Raw genomic sequence first — 26876 nt, forward strand, 5'->3', positions numbered from 1 at the left:
TCAAGTATAATATTAATTATACATTTAAAAAATATTATAATTTTTTATCTTAAAAATAAAAAAAAAAATATAAGTTGAAGGATTAATTTATATGTATAAAAATTAAAAGTTATTAAAAAAAATCTAAGTGCATATCAATAGTCACAACGCATATATGCGTTTATTTTCAAAGAAAGAGTAAATTCTTATTTTGCCACTGTGTTTGCGTCTGGTAGAAGCAAAATATGGTAATGCTTTTGCGTATCTAAACCTGTTGAAGATGGCCTAATATGTTATTCTTTTTTAGTGAATTAAAAATATAATAAATATTTCTTATAAACACATCATTTTATAAAAAAAAATTATATTAATTCTATCACTTATCATTTCTCATCGATTTATTCATGTTTGATTATTTATTTATTTTTCTCTTTTTATCACCAAAATTTGAATCGACGTTATATTTTTTGGTTACGAATTTTATTTATTCGAATCAAAATTGTCTTTTCAAATTTTTGTAATCTTATAATACTTTAATTATTGGTGAGTCGTTGGTTGTTTATGACTCCCGATTGTGTTGATAACTATTTTCCCAAATTCGTACTCGTCAATTTTTAAAAAAATAATTATATTGTCTATTGAGATATTTGTGCTTTTCAAGCAATCATAGCATAGAGTAATGATAATATTTTCATATGAATGTGCTTTCATAGATACATTCTCATTATTTGTAATATATATATATATATATATATATATATATATATATATATATATATATATATATATTATTTTGACAATATATCTATATTTAGTCATTATTTGATATAATATTTTTTCATTATAATTTTTATTGTATTCGGTTGAAATTCTGGTGGCACTATTTAGATTCAGTACAAGGGAAATTTGACGAAATGACTCTAAAGATAGGGTTATTTGACCTGGTGGTCACTTGATAATTTATTTGCTTTCGTGGTCACTTTTATTTTTTTGGACAAAATTACCCTCTTCGCGTAACGCGAAGGGACTTTGCGTTTTGCGAAGTGAATTAGGGTTTTATATAAATACTCAAATTTTTTCATTTCATTTCATTCATTTACTTCTCTCTCTGCTCTTGTTCGACGGCGGCGGAGAAGGCTACGGCAACGGCAACGACGGAAACATCAAAGATAAGAAAACCCTAACACTCTATTTCTACTGTTCTTATTTCTATTATCTTCATTTCAAACGATTTATGTTATTCTTAATCAAACCCTAACCCTAAATCAATTTAATATGTTCTTATTGTTCATATTGGTTCATATTTGTTCATGAATCGATGTTCATCATACTGTTTTTATTTCTATTATCTTCATTTCAAACGATTTATGTTGTTCTTAATTAAACCCTAACCCTAAATTAATTTAATTTGTTTTATTGTTCATATTGGTTCATATTTTTGTTCATCTTCTTGTTCATATTTGTCGATGATGATATTTGCAGATCATATGGGTTCCGTTTTAGGGAAGATTCACTTCGTGTTTCGCTAAGTACTTCGCGTTTCGCGAAATGACACATCGCGTTACGCGAAGCGGCATCGCGTTACGCGGAGGCCCATCACGTTACGCGAAGCGGCACGGTGGCCTTGTGATTCTCAACAATATGGTTCTAAACCCTAAAAGGCATACATATAATAGAGAGTTGTTTATGTTGTTGAGCCCCACAAGAAACAACAACAATGTTTCCATTCTAAGGTGTATAAACTTGTACATGTTTAAAACCATAATCTTCGATGTTTTGGTGGTAAAGCTAATTCATGTGACCTATGTATGAAAAAATTCTTAATAATACTCCTCTGAATTTTTGTCTGAATCACAACCTTGGGCTTCCCTGGTGTAGAAAAATTTCTTATAGAAGTTCATTCACTTTTTCTTACCACATAAAGAGGTAAAGATAAAGAGATCTTCCATTCAAAGCGGTCAATAAAAGTGGTTTCTATATTAACGTGAGATTAAAGATAAAGAGATCTTCCATTCAAAATGGTCAATAACAAACAAGTCTATATAAAATTAGTATCTTCTCTATAAATGATATCCAAGATCTAGTTCATAAAGAAAATCTTCTTATTTTTCTCAATTGCATGACCATTTAATAAAAAAGAATCAAAGTGTTTTAAACTCAACTTTTCACTCAGATTTCTAATCAACTAAGCCTTTAGCTTACAAACACAAATATTATCTTTAATCAAACATGCATTCATTACTCACATTTGAGAAAATAATAGTACAAGAAAGGAAAATACATCTGCGATATACTAAGAAATAAGTATACTCACACCAGTAGAAATCGAATTTGATGTTTTACACAAATCTAAGTATAACTCTGTCTGTCGCTTCGCGTAACGCGATGTGCCTTCGCGTGCCGATTCGCATGCCGACCGTGCCGCTTCGCGTGCCGGTCGTGCTGCTTCGCGAAACGCGAAGTCCTTCGCGAAACGTGAAGCTTTTCGCGAAACGTGAAGTCGCGAGAATCAAATAAATCTTCCCTGAAACGGAACCGAATCAGAGCATCATCAACTTCATCATTGACAAGATGAACAATCACGATAAACAACCAAATATGAACATAAAAAAATCTCATTGTTTAAGGTTTGAAGATGAAAATAATGAAAATAAGAACATAAATCGATTCAATCACCTAATATTATAACGATTTTCGTCGTCAATCTGTATAATATATTCGTTTAGGGTTCCGCCGTCGTGGTTCCGTCGCCGCCGCCGCGAGAAATGGGAAGAGAAAGAAAGAAAATAACAAAATGGAAAAAATTGAGATTTTATATAACAAAAAATTCTCCCTTCGCGTAATGCGAAAAAGATAATTTTGTCCAAAAAATAAATAAATAACCACGAAAGCAATTAAAATTATCGGCGACCACGAGATTAAATACCCCAAAGATGGGGTCATTTCAAAGATGGGTTCATTTCGTCAAATTTCCCCAGTACAGAAACTCATTATCAAAAAAGTAGAATCATTAAAAAAAAAAAAAGTGAAAAATTGTGTGATTGTTAAATTTTATCATTTTCATTTTTATGTTGTATAAATAATTTGTAATAATATTTAATACATAAATCATACCTTTGTATTTAGTTAGTTTGATTTGTAGATATTATTTTATATTATTTATAAATTAGTTTTTTATATTTAACTATTTAAATTGATAATAAATATTTTTGTACAAAAGTTTATATTTGTCCAGCCCATTCAGTAATAACAGCCAGAAAGGCCCATTAAATGAACCCAGAAAAATCAGGATCCATTCCAATTGGACTTTATTATTGTATCTCTCAATTGGACATTTGTTTACCAAATCTATTTAGGAATTTAAAAAAAAATATTAATATAAATAAATAAATTATTTTATTCAAGCTTGATAATCATAACATCAATTCATATTATGATGAGTAATAAGTTGGATGGTCGTCCATCTAAAAGGCATGTCACTTGGTGGGGGAACTTCAAAAGATTTACATTGCATTGCAAAGGTCCCACAAAATCCATCCATTTATTAAATCATTTATCAAATTAATATTATATAAATCAAATTCATTGTATATAGTGTATTGTTTCATTTTTAAAAACAACTATTATAATTAATAGTAAGTTTATATGCATGCATGAATACTATTTTCCATATTATAAACTCATTGGGGTCAGAGTTATGTGACTTTTATGAACCTTAGGTTGGTGAAGAATTTTTAGAGGCATGAATTGAAATTGTAAAGGTGTTTTATTTATTTTTAAATAAGTGAGTTTTTGTAAGGTGTTTCTTTTTAAATAAGTGAATTTTGTCTATTATATAGATTAGGAGTAATTAAAAAATATTTTAGGACAAGTCTGTCTAACTCATTTTTTTGTTGAGTTTATATATTTTTTTAAAATTTGTAGTAGTTATGATATCAATTTTATGAAATAGTTATGAATATTGGTGTTGTTATTAATATTTAATAATTTTATTTATTTTCCACCATCATTTCACTTTTGTATTTTCTCTAAAGGTGTATGGACTATAGAGTTAACCTAATCGTTGAAATTAAATTAACTCAGTCCAAAACAAACCAAATCGACCAAATAAAATGATTGACAGTTTCTTAAACTGTTAAAATCGAATATTTCAACGGTTTCGGTTACTTTTTTAGCAAAATTTAAAAAACTAGTCGAACCATCATGATTAAAATTTTAAAAATATGCTTAATTTGGATGCATTCAAGAATCTTATCAAGCCCTCTTTTTTAATAACTGTAATTCAATTGAACATATTTTAAAATTTCAAATATTGAAGAAATATTCCTTTAGGTAGCTACTGTTTTTTTCTTAATAAAATAAACTCAACATTAGTTTTTTTTTTAAGTTGTGTCGGTTTAAATTTACTAAAGTAGAAGAAAAGAAGCAAAATTTATATTTTTAATTCACTTATATAGAAAAGATTTGTGGGACAAAAAAATAATTAGTTAAATTGTCCCTATAAATGAATCCAAAAACATTAATCAAAAGTTAGGATAGTGAAGAATATAATGAATTCTTTTGATGACCCTCCTTATTATCCTATTATTATTTATATTTACTTTAAAGTTAAGAAATTAATAGGAATCCATAACTTTTAATCTCTTGATTTTTAATATGTTAGTAATGTCACCATCAACTTAATTATATTGAGATAGATATATTTCAACTTTTATTAATTGAGAACATTTTATTTCACACAACTTGTTTAAAGAGAGTTCTCTAAATATTGACTTAGAAATACATATATAATTACAATTATATACAGATAATTAACATAATAGTTATTGCTTATATAATAAAAATATAATATGTATAAATATTTGCTTCTTGTCTCTCTATATACTATATTATATTATATAATATACCTAAAAATTAGATATAAATCACAATTAGGACACCACATTAACGCAGATCAACGGCTCCTTTTCAAAGATGCATTCATGAGTCGTAATCAAACTTTCTTTCACCACCGTACGATCGTTACATGTTAGCATCTGAGCTCTCTCCGCTTGATAATTCCAATCCGTCGAACCAACCACATATAACATAAGCCCAGCACAACAAATCTGGGCCGAAAACAGCCCAACCCAAAGTCCGATAAATCCATATCCAAACCCAAACCCGACACCCACAGCTACGGGCATACCCACAAGATAAAATGCACCCAGGTTCACGTTAGCAGCTGTAGTCGGGCGGGCCATACCTCTTACCACCCCACACCCGACCGTTTGCGGGCAATTACCAAGTTCACATAACCCTAATATCGGTAACGCGGCTGACGTCAGCCCTACAATCTCAACATCATTTGTAAACATCCCGGCCCAACTATACCTAACCGTCCATGCAAAACCCATTGCGGTTAGCCCAATAACCGCCGCCATAAATATCGAAACCGTAGCTGATAACCTGGCCTTAACGGGTTGATTCGACCCGAGTTCGTTTCCGACCCGGGTCGAAACCGCAAAACTTAGAGAAGAAGGGAAAATGTAAATAAATGAGGTAGTTTGTATAAGGACGCCCATGGATGCTACACTAGCTTCCGGGTCAACGAGAATACCGCAAAGTAAAGTCATAATCTCGTACCACCACCATTCGAGGCAAACCGATACGCAACTCGGAGCGGCTAAACGAACCAACGGTTCCCACCCGGTTAAACATTCTCGGGTCGGGTTTTCCCATGTGGGTAAATGTAAACCCGATACCCAAACGTAGAAAACGAGCGTTAACAACATGATAAGGTTTGATGCGGAGGAAACCGCCGCGACTCCGGCTACACCCAAGTCGAGCCGGAGTCGAATTACGGTTAAAGTAAGAACCAATTGGAAAACCGTGCCGGTTAGAGATGCTAAAGTTACCGGTCGAGTGATGGTTTGTGCTCGAAGGTAAATGCGTATTGGATGGATTAGAGAATTTGTGAATAAATCCGGGAGAGTGAAGATGAGATATGTTTGAGCTAAACGGGTTATATTCGGATCCTGATGTAGATAAAACAAAATTCGGGTCAAGTTAACCCATAGAAAGAAAATGGGGATAGTTGATATGAGAAGAAAAAGAACCGAGCGATGAAGAGTTAAAGAAAGAAGCTTAGGTCTTTGTGACCCGAATGCTTGAGAACAAAGAGGCTCCATACCGAGTGCCAAACCCGATAAAACAGAATACCCGGTTATATTCGCAAACGCGATCGCCAGCGATCCAGCCGCGAGTTCGATATTGCCTAGACGACCGAGGAACAACATTGAAATGATCGAGCGAGAGTAGAAGATTAGAGCTGTTAGGATAATTGGAATGGCGAGATTGCATAATTGTTTGGTTTCGTTGAAAATTTCTTGAATTATCGTATTTTGACGTGTTTTTGTTGAATTGAACATCATTGTGACGAAGAAGAATCAATGGCGGATTCTAATTTTTAATTAATAATTAGGATGTGGATATATAATGGCTTTGAAGTTGAACTATTGAATGTAATTAAAGGCTAGTTTGATTTTTAAAATTTTAGTTTGAAATAGTTTATAAGCTTTTTATGGTTAGTATAAATGTTATGAATTTCAAATGACTTTATTGAATAAGTTGACTAAATGTTTTATGTTGTATTGTTCATGCTATAAATCGTAAGGATTATTTGAAAGTGGAATCAAACAAAGCATAAGAAACGTTATATGTTGTTGTTATCTATTTTGGGAATGTTCATTACGTGAATAAATTGCTTATATATATTTATATTCAGTATTTACATTTATGACCATATTTATTTTCCCCTTTATTTTAATATTTAAAAAAAAATATTATTTGATAAAAAAATATGTTATTTAAAGTTTTTATATAATGAATTATCAAAATGTTTTTTTTTTATATTTAAAATTTAAATATAATAAAAATAAATTTTGATCATATAAGTTCTCAGTCTTCCAAGGTTAAAAATGAATTGTAATTTGATTCTAGTTAAGTTATTTTGAAATTAGTTACAATATTAATATTATTGTAATTACTAAAGTTTAATTATTATTTAATATGTGCAGATCATTATTTAAAAATATTATTTTAACACGTCAATTTTGATGATATGTATTTGTTCTATCATCTTATTTTTAAGAGACTATATATACAACAATATGTCATACTTTTTACGTCTTAAATTAAATCTCACTTTAATCACGTTTAAACAAAATACATCTCTATCACTTATTTAATAATGACGAGGAGAATGACAAATCTAGGATCATTATCATTCAAGTGGAATATTATAGATTAATACTTTACTTTTTATTAATAATATTATAGTATTATTATAATTAATATAAATAACAGTACTACAATAATACTTATAAACGTTTAATATTATTATATATAATAAAATATATTTCATTTTATTATTATTTATGTCTCTTTTATATGTTATTAATGTTAATATTATTATTTATTATATATTATTTTTTGTTAATAAATATATAAAAATATTATTACTTGCATGGTTTTATTGACAGGCTGGCATCTCATTGTTCTGGTTGGGCTGTCACAAGAAATTTTTAATGAGACATCATGCACACGTCACTGAAGTGTTGTACTTTTCATATACAATGCTCCCCCAATCCGCCCACCCACATCTAGGGGTGTTCATCGGTTCGGTTTTCGGGTTATTCGAGTTTTTGGTTCGGGTTCTTCGATTTTTTATTTTTTTTAAGCAAATTCGAAAACCGAACCGATTTGAATAAATTCGAATTCGGTTTATTTGAATTCGGTGAATTCGAATTCGGTTCGAATTCGGTCGGATATTCGGTTTAGACCAAATATAGAACATCACCTACCCATAAGATAATTTTTTTTAAAAAGTTAACAAAATAAATAAGTTGTTAAAGAGATCTTATCTACTTAAATTATAAAAAACTATAAATCACGCAAACTTAGCTTAACGCTAATATATATTCGACAATTAAACGACGAAAGTAAAATAGTGTCGCCGACGATAATATATGGCGGTTGAGACGTGTTGACAACTAGAGAAATGGGAAAATGAATTAGGGATTATCGATTTAATGTAGGGATCTAGTAGGAGGTCTATGATAATTTAATATAAATATGTAATAAGTTATATAATATATAATAAAAATAAATAATAAAAATGAATTCGGTTTTCGGTTTGGTTTTCGAGTTGAAACCTAAACTCGAAAACCAAACCAAAAACCGTATTTGAATTCGAATCGGTTTAAAATTCGATTCGAAAACCGAAAATGTATTTCGAATTCGGTTTATTCAAATTCGGTGAATTCGAATTCGGTCGGATATTCGGTTCAGACCAAATATTGAACACTCCTACCCACATGTCATCTTAACAAAATATAATATCTATTATCAATTTTTATTTAAAAAAATAAATCATTAATGTCTTTTTTTTAATCTTACTTTGAAAAATAATAAACTTAATAGAAAAAAAAATATGATTTCACAACTTGATACTTTAAACATGACTAAGGTGTTAAACATTAGTAATGTATAAGGAAGCAAATTGTCACAGTTTTAATTTTCAATAATATTTTTGAAGCACACTAATAGTTTGAACAAGGACATTCCATTTATATGTTTCATGTTGGATTTTTCTGATTTTTATATGTTTTTCTATAAAAATAATTCTCTATCACATTAATATCATTGTACACTTAAATTATCTAAAAGAATATTCTTATTTTATTATTATTAAATTTAAATTTTAAATATAAAAAAATATTTCATTAGTAATTTATATTAAACAAATCTTAAATAGCCTAATTTTTTAATAAACAAAAAATTCTTGAACAAAATCTTTACAAACCCCAATAGAAAACTCTAGATCAAATAAGCGAAGTTGTTCGATCAAAAATTAATTTTTTTGTAAGGATGATACAATTTCATTAGTTCATACATATTTATGTGGAGAGCACAAAAATTATGATAAAATTCATAAAAAAAAAAAAAACAATTCATATATGAAAATTATGACTTGAGTAAACATAAAATATAATGAAACTCAAAAGAACAGTAAAAAAATAACATAGTCAAAATCAAACACAAAAAGTCTAATAATGTCATAGCTAATGAGCTTTAGCACAATTAATTCAATTTTATTAATTATGTAAGGTAACTCAAATGATAAGAGTATTCTAAGAGATAAAATAACACATATTCGATTTTCATTTAAAACGTCTTAAATAGTAGTACTAGATTTTAACATTTAAAATAAATAAAAATGTGTATTCCATCCATCTTTGTTAGGTTTCTTTGAGGTGTTCATTTCATTGCTCTCCTTTTATTTATTTTTTCTTAAAAGTATTTATAAAATGAGAATTTTGTTTAAAGAAAAAGAAACAGGCTGTTAGGGAGGGAACATACCCAGCCTTAGGAGTTTAAATCTGGTGTGCCATACAATATAGGGAATGTCCCCCCATTGTCTTTAGTATCATTGGTCCGAAATGCCTTGCTGGGTCATCTCAAACAATATAATAATTATTTAATTTATAAAAAAACACATTAAATATTTTATTTTATTTTTTGTATAAAAGAATGGAATAATTATTTTTTGGAGACACTTATTCTTAATTATTGAAATGAATAACAAAGTTCCATAATGCTATATTGCTATTTATCCACTTGTATTTTGTATGAGTTGTAAAGACCCCACCCACGGCTAGCTAGCTATCTACTAGTCACTTACTTTGTAATGTTATTAATATTATTAATTATATATATTTACTTTATTAAAAAAAATATATGATAAAGAGAATTATATTAAAATGGTTCTTATAATGACTTACATCTCCCACAATGACACTATTAGCAAAAAAGTAATTATAATGCTTTGAATTCTAAAATAATTTCTAAACTAATTTAAACACTAAGAAGCAAAAGAGATGCCAAAAATGACCAAATAAGTTCAGATAAAAAGTGTTAGACGGAAATATTTTAGACCACATATCGACTACATTATCTTACAAATAAAATCAATATTAAAAATAATATAAATACAAAAATAACAACAACAAAAATGCAAAATAAGGTGGAATTAGAGACAAGATAAGAAAGCAAATCCCTTACGGCGACACACGAGTTGTATCGAATGAGACTCGTGATCGATATAGACACAACTTAATTATATTCATTGACTTTGTGGTTTTGTTACATTTGATTTTTAGTGGGCAAATAAATCATTTACAAAGGAAGAAATGTGCTAATTTTGGTAAATTATATTTATTTAATCTAATGTTGTGATTGGTCTGAAAACAGTAAAATTGGGACCAAAACCAAAATAATTAGATGTTGTATATATAGGAGTTGGTCTGGTTAATTAAGTTAATCGGGTCTTTGTAGAATTCATTTATATATTTTATTAAACTATTATAAAGTAACCAAAATAATTTATTTATATTATTTTATAAAAAAAAAACTTTATAATATATATATTGACAGGCATGCAGTTGCTAGCTAGCATTCACATGTATATATTAAGTCAGTACGTACCAACCATGTTGAGTCTCCCACGACTCTTTCTCCACATTCATTCTCTAATGCTTAATTTCTCTAATTATATTATATATTTTTTTAAAATTTTTCTTTTTTAAATAGAGTCATGTTATTATTTATTTCTTACGGAATAATATATATTAATAATGAATATAATATATTGGAGATATAATATTATAAAGATAATATTATAAAGATAATATTATCACAATTTATCATATTGCGATAATATCTTACAAATATATTATATCTCCAGTATATTATATGGATTATATTTATTAGTTAATAAACAAAGAGTAAAAAAAAACTTTATGGTTAATGTTTATCCATATCAACTCACTCACTAAGATAAGGTTAAATGGATGTGATTTCTAATTATTTTATTTTAAATGCATGTAAAAAAACTATAAATATTTTATTCAAATTGTTCTTTTTTCTTTATGATTTTTTTTTTTAATTCGGTTCGGTTTGTACTGTTTCACCAAATAAATATTCAAATAAACCTTACCAAAACAATTTCCATTAATTACTCGAAATCTCCATAAAATCAATAATAAGTAAATTTTTTTTTTTTTCATTTCCTATTAAGTGAAAATATCGTATGTAGTCTTGTTAAAAGGCTTGAGATGAAAGAGATTAAACCTTTTAGTAGCCAACACTGGCTTTATTAAGGTTATATATAATGGGCCTGAAGTTGAGCCCATTTAATAAGTGTCTTAAACTCTGACTTAAGATTATTCGAATCAATGAAATTACTTTATAATATTATCTATAACCATTTTCTTTCCATTACCATACTTTTAAATTATCTTATCCATATACCAATACCAATTAATTAATTCTATATTAAGGCTATGTTTGAAATTAAAATTAGAGGAGCAATTCCAAATTCATTCATTGTTTGTTTTAATGTTTAAATAAAATAAGGATTTGAAATTAGTATCATAATAATTTGAATTATGATTAACCCGCAAAAGTAGTTCAAATAGACAAAAATCGAACTTAAGAGATAAAAAATTAAGAGACAATTGTTTGGGTTGTGTAAACAAATTAAAACACAAATTGATTTAATTATAATTCCTATAAAATTAAAATTCTTATATGAGCTGTATCATCCAAAGTCCAAACATAGTATTAAGAATATTATAGTAAGAAACAAAATATTTAGTAAAACTGTGAATAAATATTTTGAGAAAAGTTTTAAATAGTGATGGTTATGGAAATAGTAAAATTTATGTATTAAATATATAATGCTAAGATGTATTTGTATTTAGTAAATATAAATGAAATTTATTATGTAATAAGTGTTAAATTAAGACAATAACAGTAAATAAAGGATAATTAAAAAATAGTAAATAAAGGAATAAAATAATTCCATGTATAAAATGCTTAGATATAAAAAGTAAGAAAAACAAATACATCATTAGGATTTTTTTTTTTTAAAGTAAATTAAGGAATAGTAAAAAACATTTAAAATTAAATAATCTTATAAAGTATTATTCAAAAAAATGAAACATTTTGTTTTTTTTTTTATAAAATTATAGTTTAATATAAGTAATAAGTTGACATGATTTTATATGGTCATATTCATTCTAATTAAGATGTTTTTATTAAGAATCAAGTATAAACAATGCTAATCCAATAATATTAAAACCTAATATTATGTGTACAATTTAAACAAAATGATTAGTTTGTTTGTGTCAAGAGAAAACCATACCATATTTAGCAAATTAATTTATGGCTAGGAAAACACTAATTTTAAAAATATATTAGTGGTTTTATGTTCTATTTTTATTTTAAATTCCATGAAGGTGATAATTTTTGAAAAAAAAATACTAATTTTAAATTAAAAAACAATATTGTGGATATGTTAATTTGACCAGATCCTCCTTCTAACTTTGGTGGAACCAAATGTTTAAAGATATTTTTTATTTTTAAAATTATAAAATTAGTAAAATATTCCCGTTTCAATTTAAAATAGAAATTAAATTATGATTTAAATTTAAAACATTTTAAGAAAATTTGAACCTTAATCTATTATGCATGGATGGTAACATTTGTATTATCCTTAAAGATAATTTTTTCTTTTTATAAAATTAATATTTTTAATCACATTATCTGACTAAATGAATAATAAAATAATTTAATATTTTTTTCTTTTTTTAAGTCAATAGTTTCCAAATAAATAAATAAAAATATCACATGTAATCTGACTTATTATCAATTGAAAACAAATAGTATATACTATATATAAGAAAAATAAAATTAATGTCAACTGGTGTGATCTTTTGTTGAATTTTTTTTATTTATTTTTTTTTTAGCCTCAATTTACCATTGATTTCCTGAATTTTATACTTTTCTCTCTCTTATGTATATATATATATATATTACGGCCGAAAACCTGATATTTGTAGTCAATTGAAAGATTTACTCATCCGCCCACCATCTTTAAAGGACAAAAGAATTCATCTTTATATCCAGAGACTGAAATTATTGCTGATTATAATCGATCCAAGTCTTTGTACTATAATGGGGAAGAAATTTGTTTGCGTTGTAGCGGTGTCGGCGACCGTGGTTTGCGCATCAGCGGCGGCGCTGGTTATTCGCCATCGCTCACAGAAGAGCTCTGGTCAATGGGCAAAGGCGATGGCGATACTAACAGAGTTTGAGGAAAAGTGTCAAACTCCAGTTGAGAAGCTGAGACAAGTAGCCGACGACATGACTGCTGAAATGCATGCTGGTCTTGATTCTGAAGGAGGAAGCAAGCTCAAGATGCTCATCAGCTATGTCGATAATCTTCCAACTGGGTATGTGTTCTTAGATTCATTTTAATCAGTTTTAGGGGGGAATCTGAAAGTTTTTTTTAAAGATTCTGTCTTTTTGGTTGATGCTTGGTATATAATCTGTAGAACAAGTCCAGATTTGTGCTCACCGTTGTTAATTAATCTTCTTATGAACTCTCGATCCAAATGAGATCAAGTCAATCTATTTGATAAATGAATTCATGGCTGAATCTTAGTCTGATTATTGTTTAGAGATCTGTATTCATGGTTTAGTTGGTCTTGCTTTGGCACTTTTTGTTTGTTTTTTCTTGTAAATTGAGATCTCAATCTGTCACTGTTATACCCAATTTCAATGATTTGAATTGCTCAATTGATTTCGAAATCTTGTAGGGATGAGAAAGGTTGGTTTTATGCATTGGATCTAGGCGGTACAAATTTTCGTGTTTTGCGTGTGCAACTGGGTGGAATTGAGAATCGGGTTGTTAAAAAAGAATTCCAGGAAGTTTCCATTCCTCCCCATTTGATGGTTGGGAATTCTGATGTGAGTATTTGTTTAGCCAGCTACTGAAATTTTGATTCACAATTCATTTTTCGAAGATCTGAAATTATTATTTTGGGGAGGTGCAGGGGCTGTTTGATTTCATAGCGAAGGCGCTTTCTGATTTTGTTGATTCAGAGAAGGAGGATTTCCATATTCCTGAGGGTAGACAAAGGGAGCTCGGTTTCACCTTTTCATTTCCAGTTAGGCAAACATCCATTGCTTCTGGAACTCTCATCAAATGGACAAAAGGATTCTCTATTGAAGATACTGTAAATCTTTTGTCTGTTCTTTGTTTCTTTTCCTTTCGATGGACAGAACATGTTCTTCCTAATTCTTTGTGTTCTTTTTCAGGTTGGACAGGATATTGTTGGTGAGTTGACTAAAGCCATGGAAAGAGTTAAGCTTGACATGCGTGTGTCCGCTTTAGTATGTCCACCTTTTTCTTACTTTCAGTTAAATATGTTGTTAACTTTGTAAGAACATTTAAAATTATGGTTAATTTGATTCAGGTTAATGATACGATTGGAACCTTAGCCGGAGGAAGATATAAGAACCCGGATGTTATTGCTGCAGTGATCTTGGGTACGGGAACCAATGCTGCCTATGTCGAGAAGGTGACTGAAATTAACAAATGGGAAGGTCTACCACCAACATCAGGGGAGATGGTTAGTTTATTTCAAAAGAAATAATAAAAAACAGAGAAATTAATTAAGATAATATGGTGAAACGAGTTTGTTTGAATATGCGAAGGTTATCAATATGGAATGGGGCAATTTTCACTCTGAACATCTTCCATTAACCGAATATGATTCTGCATTGGACAATGAGAGTTTGAATCCTGGAGAACAGGTTATTTATAGTAGTTGATTAATTTCTCCATTTTCTTGTATCATTTTTCTCATTTCAATACTCACTTTACTTGCAGATTTTTGAGAAGATAATTTCAGGAATGTATTTGGGAGAAATTGTTAGAAGAGTTCTCCTTAGAATGGCAGAAGAAGCTGCGTTTTTTGGTGATGTCGTGCCCCCCAAACTGAAAATCCCGTTTATACTCAGGTTATTGTTAATATTGACATGAATAAACTGTTTCTAAAACACTTTGAAAAGATTTGCATTTTAACACTTTTATATGATGGATCTTGAATGGATCAAAATCCCATTTATTTTGAAATGATTCATTATTGAACGAGTTTGCTACTTTGCTCCTTTGCTCGAGGTCCCACTTTAGACAATTTAACATTCTTGGACCTTTTTCCGTATTTCTTCGTTGCTTCTATTCGTGCTCCAAAAGAGTCACACTGATAAAGATTTGAAAATAAATTTTACCCTTGATTCTCAGTATCATCCACAGCTTCATATTGTTCCATTCTTAGGGGCACCATTAATCTTCTTACACTTGGTTCAGTTTCATTCAAATTTCAGTAGTTCAATGAGGGAATTTAAATAGAAGGTGTTCAAGTGTTTCGTTTTCTCCTTTGCACAATGAACACGAGAGGTGTTCAACCAATTTAAATCAACTACATAACATTGTCTTTAATCATAGCTTTCCAAGGAATGATAGCCGTAGTGTGAATTGGTGTCTATGAATGATTTTTGGGACAATTGAACAGTTTTTTTTTTCTCATTTAGATGATTGCATCTCATAATTTGTTCTCTTAACATTTCTTGTTTGTTTTCGACATGGAAAACACGTTTAATCCTTTTTGTTTGTTTGTTTTAGGACTCCTCACATGTCTGCGATGCATCATGACACTTCTCCTGATCTGAAAGTGGTCGCGACCAAGATGAATGATGTATTGGAGGTTGGTGATATAGACACCTTTCTATTACATTTCTAATTTTTATAAGTGTCTGCTAGTCTCAAGTTCAATTCCCGCTGAAATCACTCTATTCAAGTGGGATGTGCATATATATAATTACTTATATCATACCTCTTATTTCTCTCTAGATATCGAAAACATCGCTTAAGACGCGAAAAGTGATTGTTAAACTCTGCGACATTGTTGCCACACGTGGGGCCCGCCTCTCAGCGGCAGGGATCTTCGGTATTCTAAAGAAAACAGGAAGAGACTCGGTTAATGATGATAACCAGAAGTCGGTTATAGCAATGGATGGCGGTTTGTTCGAGCATTATGGAAAATTCAGCGGATGTATGGAAAGTAGTCTAAAAGAGTTGCTTGGGGAGGAGAGATCGGAAAATGTGGTGGTGGAGCTCTCAAGTGATGGTTCTGGAATCGGAGCCACCCTCTTAGCCGCCTCTCATTCTCAGTATCTCGAGAACGAATGATATCATCGTTGGAGATGATATACCTTGATTTGCTTTATCAAGGAAACTTTCAACTTTTTTTTTTTTTTATAGATTTTACTAGAATTGTTCTCCCCATTTTAGCAGGAATTTAATCCAGAGCTAAAGTTTGCAGTCCAGGGTGGGGGAGAACTGAATTTTGATATTGTATGATGTCTTAAACTATGGAGGAGGAACCATCTCATGTTGTTGTGTCTAAATTATGTTCATTCACATTCAACATAATAGAATAATAAAATCTGGAACTGTCATTTTTTTTGTTGGTTTAATTTAGTTTCCTTGTGTATCATTTTTATCAATCAAAGACTCCTCTTTCCTCATTAACTATTGCATTTTTTTTTATAGTCTAAACTTAGTTTGATACAAATTGACAAGCTTATGGAATATGGATGACTTTTGATCCTAATTCAGATCCTATTAATAAATAAGAAATCTATAAGATGGAATAGAGATGTTGAAGGAATTATACAAAATGAAACTGAAATTTGAAAGCCACAGCCAAATGAAAATGTCATAAATCCATCCACACACACAATGCAGTAGAAAACATCTCATCTAAGGGGGGGCTGCATATTTCTTAGTCAGTTTATCGACGATTGCCCATGACCATTTCCTGTACAAGCTGATTCTTTCTACACTACTACAGCACTGTACATACAGACACATGAATAACGAATCAAGTAAACAAACACCCAAAACAAAACAAAGAAGAAAAAAATTCCAGTTCCTCATAACATCTTCCATGTTCTAAGTGCTCTGAGGAAGTAAGGAAAGAAAGAAAGATTAATCAAACCGATAAAACGATGGTTTGATATATAGTAATAGTAGTTTTCAAGGGTGGTTGTTGTTGTTATATATTCTTCTAAAGCAGCATCAGCAGCAGGTCCAAATTAAGAGATTTTACGAAATGGGATTCTTTTGAATCCTCTTTCTCTTTGATTTAAGATCAATAGCTATGATAGAGATATTGTCTGAACTATTCCTTCCAATTGCGATTTCAGTGAGAGCGTCGGCAACGTATTGGGCTGCTGACATGGTGGCATCATCAGTTGTAGTAGTAGTAGTATTGGCCCTGCGACGTCTCCTTAGAACACGACGTGCCACCTCAGCAACCTCGTCGTTTGACATTACATCCCAAAGACCGTCGCTTGCTAAGATCACACATTCGTCATCATCCATTCTTCTTGTGAAACTTACTTCCGGAACAGATATTATCCAAGGCCTCAAATACCTATCACCTGTTATTAATTATTTATTATGTAAATTAATCAGGAAAATTCATTTTACTATAAGAAAACAGAGTCTACTCTTACATACCAATAGACCTTGACATGGCAAGAACACCAAAAACTCTAGCACCGTTCCAGTTTATGACTTTTCCTCCTGCAGCTTCAATTCTCGTGAGCTCATCTTCTCTATCAGGCTAAACGAACAAATCAAGAATGAATGAATGAATGAGAATGAATATCAACCAATAATATCACAAAAATGAAGTCACTGGAAAAACAAAACTGACCTACCTTCTGGTCAACAGATAATGGGATTGATTGAGTTCCACGACAAAGAATAGCTCTTGAATCACCACAGTTGGATACAATGATCTGACAAGCTGATATAACAGCTACAATAGCTGTGGATCCAATCATTTCAGTTGCTTCTCCTCCAGCCATGACTACTTCACTGTCTGCTCTCTCAAAGCTACTTGAGAAAACTGCTTTCCATTTCTCATGCCAATCAATTCCATCAACTACCGTTGCTCGATTCCACTCCTCTCCCACCACTTCATGCATTCGCTCTGCACAAAATCTTGCCACCTATTCATTTTTCATTACAACCGATTAAAGAAGAACCTATCACTGTACTGTATTGTACTATTACACCTACTACTGTTCTTTTAGAAAGAAAAAAAAAAGCAGAGTGCGCAGTATGGGTGTGCCATAGATAGACTTTGATCAAGAATGATCATAGATATGTACGGCAAAAAGTTAAAACAAAAGACCCGATGATAAAGTATGGTTCACAATTACTAGACCCACCCCCACCCACCTATAAGTGCGGTACCAACAGAATCTGGTCCCACCAATAATTCTGTTTTCTCCAACAAAAGAGGAGCTTCCTGTGCTTTCTCATCTCCACCTCACCTAAAGTCCTCTCCATTCATCATATGGGTTTTTTAGATTCTTTTGAGTTTTTTTATTAGATTGTGTAAAAAAATATCTCTTATCCGACCAAATATCATTCTAATCCTCCTATCTTCAATTCAATAATTAAAATACCAAAATAACCCTACTTTACTTTTATCAAATTAAAATTTTAAATACAAAAATATATCTTAAACAAGTCTCAAATTAACTCCTTTTCTTTTATCAAACACCAAAAGATCCTATAAAACTCTAGATAAAAACTAGCCCCATGTGTCTCAAATTTTGATTTTAATCCACATCTAAATACATGGTAAAACTTAAGAAAGGTCATGAATTTTAGTCTTCATACCAAATTTTTTTCAAACTTAATTTAATCTATATTGGCGTGAATCAGGCCTGCTATGTTTGGCTTAAGGAATTAGAGTTGAAATGAGCACTCTTCAATTAATTAAAAATTGGATGTGTCATTATCACTAATATGAAAGGTAAGATGTTCAAATCACACTTAAAATAAAATATTAAGAATAACTTTCTTAAATAGAGAAAGAACCATCTTCAAAGCCTTGTTATCACAATTTATGATATGCAATATGATCTAAAAATAATTACATTAATAGTTATGTTTGTCACTGTCTATAAAATCTGATGTCAAAAGAAACCAAATATCATTTCTGTCTAAACTCAAAACCTCATTATTAACCTCTAAAATATGCTTTACCTATAATAAGGTTATGAATACTATTCATGTAAAATTAAACAAAAATCATGTTGTAATCCAAATCAATTGGATGATGATTAAAGATACTTAAAAGGTAAACAAACCTTAGTAAAAATAAAGAATTGCAATAAAGCAGCATCAGGCAAAGGAAAGGAAGACAGTAATTGAATATAATTGGTAAACGTTGGCAGAAATGAATACGTGGCAAAAGGGGAAAGGGCACGCGCCTTATGTTCCCCTTTGACATGGACCACTACCTATACGCTACGTGTCGATCCCATCTCAGACTGCAATACGACTAATTAATTAATTATATGTTTTAATATTTTAATCTGGCAGAAAAGGACACTAGAATTTTTTATTCGCTATAATTTACATATTCTTCACAATCATTTTATTAGCAACCTAATCAATCTGACAGTAAATTGTTCAACTCGTTTCGATCACCTAAAAACGATGCTTGCTTAGGGTTTGCTCATGATTTTCTTACTAAAATAATACTATCATAGAATTCGATCGATTGATTGATTGATTAATCAGTACTGTATTCGATCGATCGATCGAACCTTGCTATGTTAATTGATCTCCATTCTCAATTTCTCATGCTTCAATATGAGTAGTATATATTATGAAAATAAGTAAGGTCGTAGAGTATGAATTAGTTACTTGAGATCCGCCGTGGCCGTCGTAGACGCCGAAGAAATGGAGAGGTGAGATCTCAGACGAGCTTCGTGAACCAGGCGCAGTACAACCGCCTACGTTTTCACAGGTCGTTGACATAAAAGTAGGAGCGACGGCAACAGCGTCTTCCATCTCCTTCCTCCGTCCGATTAGCGATGTGAATCCCCACGCAACGGCCTTGTTTCTCCCGACGCACTTCTCCCTTACGACCGCTGCAGTCACCGTTTCCATCGCCGCCGGAAGCTCGTCTAGCCTCGGAATGACAGGTTCCGCTACTAAAACCGAAGGAACATCTCCGAAGCTTCCGCCAGAGGTTGAAAGATCGCCGGCGGGAACATCGTCGGTACCGAGTGTTGATGAGACGGTAGAACTGGTTGATGCTATTTCGAGAACGGAATCTAGTTTCTGAAGGTCTTCATCATCTAATTGGTCTGTCTTCTCCATCGAATCGCTCACATTCGTCGTCACTGAGCTCTTCGATGGATCACGAGCAACTAACTGCAAGGAGAGAGAGAGAGAGAGTTCAGACTTGAGAGCAGCTTCTTAGAGAGAGAAGGTGGGAGGAGGAGGAGTCAATTGGGAGAGAGAGAGAGAGTTTTCTGATAAAATATTGGGGAGGGGACCAACTAAGAGAGCGACACGTGTCATCAGGCATTAGTTGATTGCACACGCACTTTTCTGGTTATTCCCTCCATTTTATTTTTTACTTATTTCTAAATAAATTCATAATTATTAATATATAATGAAATAAAATAAATTGAATTATATAATAGAAAAAATATAATTAATAAATAAAACGTACATTTAATTAAAGGAAAGGCTATTGGTTAGAGTCGTACTCGTTTGCTTTTACGCTGCAGGCCACGTGTCCTTCGTCAGACTTTTTTTTTTTTGTCCACATGCGTAATTGATATATATATATATTGTCATTAATATTTTTTACTTTTTGTTATCTTTCGATTTGATTTATTTGAAATTATGTAATTATTTAAGAACATTTCAATTTCTTTTAATTATTTTAAACATTATATAATTTAAAATATAAATTAATCTCGTAATTAAGAACAGTAAGATCAAAATAATTATTTACTTGTATTTATTTTTTTTCTTTATTTTGTGAGGTGTAGGTATGTATTGAAAGAAGATGATTTAGAGAAGGAAAATGGGTTTTCAATGATAATGTTTGTAAATAAAAAATAATTGTCGACATCAATAATTCTGTATATATAATTTGATTATTTATTATATAAAAAGTATGATAAATAAATTGAACACATCATTAGATGATGATGAGCGACCCCAACACTTTATTCTAATCAAACAATTATTTTATTTTCAAACAAATTTGATAATTATTATTCCCTTGTCCAATATTAGCTATAGTTTGATCTTGAAATTTAAACATTAGGTTTTTCTTAAAATTTATGATCAAAATTTATTTATTTTTAAAACCATTTAATTCATCAATTTTAATGGTATCTTAGTAAATTAACTTTGATTTTTTTTTTTTATTAAACCTGAATTTTTACATTAAAAAATCTACATAAACAAGCTTTATAAGACATTTTTTTTTGTGAATTATTCTTTTTTTTTCTTAAAAAAGATCCAATATTAATTAAAAATGACATAAAATAAAAATTTAGGTTATTGATTGAGGTGCGCCCGAGAAAAAAACAATTAATTACATACTCTTTTATGTGAATTATTCTTTGAACATATAATTATTAAAAAAATTCTCCTCTAACCTATGAAAGTTTTTCTTATTCAATTCTTTCATGTATTTAACCATTTCAAATAGTCATTCAATAAATGTATGAAAAATTAATATAACTATTTCTCATCTAACTAAGTTGCGAATTAACCTTTAAGCCATTTATAAATGTGGGTTTAGTTGTGTAATAATAACAATACTATTAATTAGGTACTCCATTCAAAATGCAAAACGAATTTAATTGAAAAAAGCAAATCCATTATCCAAAAGTATGAATGCTATATGCCAAAGCTTATAAAGGATGAGTAACCGACCAAAATTATCTGAGATATCGAGATTGTTTGGAAATAAAGAGGTATTTTTAAATTTTAATTAACTTTAAGTTATACTATACATTAATTATCTTTGATGAGATATTTTTAAATTTTACTTTAATTTCAATAAACTAAATAAAATTGTAAACTCCTTTGTCTTTAATGAGAAAGTAAATTAAGTGCCAAAATAAAATAATCAAAGTGTTTAATTAAGGCAGTTGACTTTAAATTTTATCAATGATAGAAACATTAAAATTAAATGATATTGAAAACTACCCTTCCGTCGAATCGAAGAAAGTTTTGAAAATGGCGGAAGGTCAGTTAGTTAAAACGAGGATTTATATATGTGGTCATCGTTAGTTAAAAGGAGGATTTATATTTATTCGCTCAATTCATGGATAAAAAAAAATGAGTTTGCCTCAGAAGAGTTTTTATTTTTATTTACGGGATATGAAATGAAATAAAATGACAAATGACCATTCATGAAATAATTGATGGGAAACAGCTGGTTCCAAACGTTAGGCCCATAAGCTAGTGTTTGATGACGGTGCAATATATCATCATCTTCCTAAGTCATTTTTATTTTTTTATTTTTTTTAATCAAAATATTCAAATTTAGGTATAAAATAAATTATATTTAATCAATGTCCCTAATATATTTATATCCAGAAAATTATATCAAAATATTCAGTCCAGACTAATTTTTGTTTTGAGTTTACAAATAGAGGAGGTGGTTAGCAATTGAATTTGTGATTCCAACTACAATATCAATTAATTCTAAGTTAAAAATAAAACATCAATCATCTTTCTCTTCCTTTTCTCTATAATGGATCTATTTATGTAGAGTTAATTAGTTTGTTTTTATTTTTTTTATGATTTTTATGGGTTTTTTTTCTTCTAAAAACCATTGTTCCATAAAAAATTATTATTTTAGATTTTTTTAAAATAAATTATTAAAATATATTTGTATACATAAAATTTAAATATAATAAAAAGTAAAGTACATGGATTTTTATATATTAAACAACTTCTTATAGCTTGTTTGTTTTTGGTTATTTTGTCCAAAAAACTTATTTTATAAAAAAATAGTTATTTTAGTTTTTAATTTGATATATAATAATACCTTATATTTAAAATTTATAAAAATAAAATAAAATATTTTATAATTTTAATTGATTAAATAATTAATTTGGTGGTTAAAATAACTAATCTTACTAAAAAAAACTAATTTTTCATAAAATCTCAAAATCATATCAAATGAAAAACTCCTTTGATTAAAGATATTTTTAAATTAAAAAATATATATATGTCATAAAATTCTAATTATTAAATTACTTAATTAATTAAATAAAATATTAAAATTCATTTATTTTACTTTATTAAATTTAAATTATAAAATAATATTTTAATAATTTAACTTATAAAAATCTCCAATACCAATTTTCTTTTATCATTTTTTTATTTAAAAAAAAAATAATCTAAAAACTCAAGATATCTCTCTTGAGAGATGGTTTGGTTTGATTGAGTTATTTAAATAAATTTTGATTTATTTAAAAATATTGATTAATAATGATTTTAAAGTGAAATAAATATTTTTTTATAAAAAAACTTAAAAATATTAATATATAATTATAATTTTCTTTTAAATGATAGAAAATATTTTAATATTTTGGTTAGTAAATTTAATAATATAATTGATGGGAATACATGTAGCAATATTTAATTATGATAAATTTTTTAAAAAAACTCAACCAAAACTTATTATAAATTTGGAATACCTATCTACTCATACTAACTCAAGCTATATAATTAGACTTTGAGGAGTTGAATTTCTCCTTTAAATTTCATTTTTAATATATATATATATATATATATATATATATATATATATATATAATAGTTTAAATATAATAAAACAAGTATAGTGTGCTGTCTATTTTTTTATTATTTCAATATATTAATCTCATATCTGACAGAGTTAGTTGTTTAGCATTACAAAAAAATTATTATTAAAATAAAATTTTAATTAATCTTAAATAATTGTGGTTATCATTTCTACAATTCGATGCAAACAAAAAAACGAATGCTCATCCTAGAGTAGTTTTGTCCTTCCCTAGGACACACTAGACTAATTGACCATAGTAATTGAATGTCAAAATCGTTCACTTCTTCTGTAGCCTCAAACTCTTTTATTAGTTACATTTAGGGTATTATTAGTTTTTTTTTCAAATTCTTATATTATTATTTAAAAAATTAAATTACTTAATTCATTAATTAAAATATCAAAATATTTATTTTAAATAAATATTCAATAACACATAATACAACTACAAAAGTTTAATGATGTTGTTTATCTAGTAAAATAAATTATTTAATTTATTAAATAAAATATTTATAATTAGTTTTATTTCATAAATTTAAAATTTAAATAAAATAAAATAAATATTATAATAATTCAACTAAATAAAAATTTAAATAACATACTATTTTTTATCAAACAATTTATTTTTTTATTTCAATAAAAATCCTCACTTAATCACATCAAAGAAGCTAGAGTTAGATTGTTTTGGATTTTTTTTGTTTGATGACACACTAATTATTTGAAATTTTAATTAATTGAATTATTATATATATTTTTAATTTATAAAAATAATATAATAATAATTTAATTAATAAATTAAGTTATAAAGAATTGAAAATAAATAAAATTGATATTAAAATTTTCAATAAAAAAAGTACCCAACTTCAAACCACTCTTAGATATGCATGGTCTCCAAACAATAGCAATATTAAAATTGGATTATTGAATGCTCACATTGTTTTAACATGTGTTACATTTGATTGGACAAAGTAACATATTTGGACTCATTTGCAAATAACAGGTATGGAGTGATTTGATTTAATCTGTTCTCCTACTTGTCATTAATTATTTTATTTTTTTAAAATAACGTTATTGTTTATACTTTATAATTTTAATTTTAATTTAAAACGTTTTAATTATAATTTTTTTATCTCTTAAACACTAACTTTGGCTACTTAAATTATTCTAGTGAATTTATGATTTAACATATTAAATACTTAATATAATAATATTTCCTTTTTTTTAAGTACATTTATATTAAAAATAAAAAAATTTGTTTAATCACAACGATAAATCATTACATGAAAAGAAAAGAAAAAAAAAAACGGTACTCATTAAGTTCACGATTAACTCCCGGACAGTCTCTATTGAATTTTCTAAGCGACTTAAAAAAAATATTATAATAATAATATCATGAATAATACACATCAAACAATTACGATTTAAAAGTTCAAGAATTTATCTCTAACCAGATAATAATATTGTTTCTAGATGTGGTAACCTTAATTTTTTAATTTAGTTGATAATTTGCATTTTTACTGTACTTTAGGTAATGGTACATCAACTTAGAAAAGAAAAAAAAGGTTTGGTAGTTGTAAAATTATATTTATTATTTTAATATTTTAAAATTCTAAAATATTTGCACGATCCGAAAATAATATATTATCATTTTGAATTATGGCATGAGTGGAAATTAAAGATAAATAAATAATAAAAGTTTAACGTTAAACATTATATAGATTATTGACTTATTAAAATGAAACCTCGTTTACTGAATTAACCTTTTTATTGAAAATGTACGATATAAAATTTATTGATACCACTGACACCTCTTAAAGGGTCTTTAAATGAAAAGTACAACGGCTTAATATTTGACACGTTGCAATTGTCACTGTACTTGTCATGCCAACGTATTAAACATTTTTTCTTTTCTGTTTTTAATTCGGATGATTTTGAATAATTCAATAATATGAATCAATTCTTATTCTATCCACGTTTTAAACCATTTCTCCGAATATACAATATTTTTAAATTAACCACATTTTTCTCTTTAAATTATTAATTAACATTTTAATAATACATTTTCACACTAATTCATTAATTACTTTATTTTATAACTATAAATATATAATTTAAATTAATAATACATATATTAAATAAAATATATTACATAAATATTAAAATAATATATATATATATTTTATTTTTAATTAATTTTATAAATATAATATATATAATTAAAAATAAACATTATAAATTAAATAATTCAAATAAATATTATAAACTAAAATAAAATACATAACATACACCTTTAATATTAAATATTAAAATAAAATATATATTATATTATATAAATATTAAAATAACACATATATTATATAAATATTAAAATAATATATATTTTATTTTACTTAATTTTATAAATATAAAATATATAATTAAAATTAAAAATACTAAATTTCACAATTAAAATAAATATTATAAATTAAAATAAAATACATAACATAAACCTTAAATAAAATAAAATAAAATAACTAAACCTTAAAATAAATTATCTAAACTTTAAAATATTTATAAAAAATAATTTTAAAACCTTAAAATAAAATAAATTACATAAACTTTAAAATATTTATAATATTTTACGTTTTTATATAAAATATACATGTTATTTTAATATTTATATAATATAATATTAAAAAATATTAAAATTTTATGTAATTATTTTATTTTAATATATAATATTAAAGGGGTATGTAATTTATTTTAGTTTATAATATTTATTTTAATTATTTAATTTATAATATTTATTTTTAATTATATATATTATATTTATAAATTTAAGTAAAAATAAAATATATATGTTATTTTAATATTTATGTAATATATTTTATTTAATATATTTATTTTTAATTTTAATTATATATATTTATAGTTATAAAATAAAGTGATTAGTAAATTAATATGAAAGATGTGTAATTAAAAGGTTAATTAATGATTTAGAGAGAAGGAGAAGTAGTTTGAGAATATGAATGAAAAAATAGGTATTTTGGGGGAAATTGTTTAGAACAAGAATTTGTTTATAGCTTGTTTGATTCTAGAATATTTTTAAGATTTTTATAGTTTTTTAATTTATAAAAAATTTGTTGTTTGAGATTTTGTAATATAAATTATTAAAATATTGTTTTATAATTAAAATTTATAAAATTAAATTATTAACATTTTAATATTCTAATTAATAAATTAAGGAATTCATAATTCCAATATTAGTCCCAAAATTCCTAAAAATGTATATTAAATGTTAAAAATCCT

The 26876-nt window shown here is 27.7% G+C and overlaps 3 protein-coding genes across 3 annotated transcripts; 1 reads left to right on the forward strand and 2 right to left on the reverse strand.

The window, feature by feature from the left end:
• Positions 1-4910: 4910 nt before the first annotated feature.
• On the reverse strand, positions 4911-6392 carry LOC124929835 (protein DETOXIFICATION 51-like). Its single transcript, XM_047470222.1, has one exon. It carries the CDS (start codon positions 6390-6392, stop codon positions 4911-4913), a length of 1482 nt encoding a protein of 493 aa, XP_047326178.1.
• Positions 6393-12906: 6514 nt separating this feature from the next.
• Positions 12907-16407, forward strand: LOC124931061 (hexokinase-1-like). Its single transcript, XM_047471450.1, has 9 exons — positions 12907-13316; positions 13683-13833; positions 13920-14102; positions 14185-14259; positions 14343-14498; positions 14584-14682; positions 14759-14889; positions 15554-15635; positions 15782-16407. Exons 1-9 carry the CDS (start codon positions 13039-13041, stop codon positions 16118-16120), a joined length of 1494 nt encoding a protein of 497 aa, XP_047327406.1. The 5' UTR covers positions 12907-13038; the 3' UTR covers positions 16121-16407.
• Positions 16408-16604: 197 nt separating this feature from the next.
• Positions 16605-20253, reverse strand: LOC124928580 (probable protein phosphatase 2C 6). Its single transcript, XM_047468817.1, has 4 exons — positions 19667-20253; positions 17659-17952; positions 17456-17561; positions 16605-17376 (listed from the first exon to the last, which is right to left on the reverse strand). Exons 1-4 carry the CDS (start codon positions 20123-20125, stop codon positions 17039-17041), a joined length of 1197 nt encoding a protein of 398 aa, XP_047324773.1. The 5' UTR covers positions 20126-20253; the 3' UTR covers positions 16605-17038.
• Positions 20254-26876: the final 6623 nt, after the last annotated feature.

This window comes from Impatiens glandulifera, chromosome 3, assembly GCF_907164915.1.
Source record: "Impatiens glandulifera chromosome 3, dImpGla2.1, whole genome shotgun sequence".
NCBI classification, from domain to species: Eukaryota; Viridiplantae; Streptophyta; class Magnoliopsida; order Ericales; family Balsaminaceae; genus Impatiens; species Impatiens glandulifera.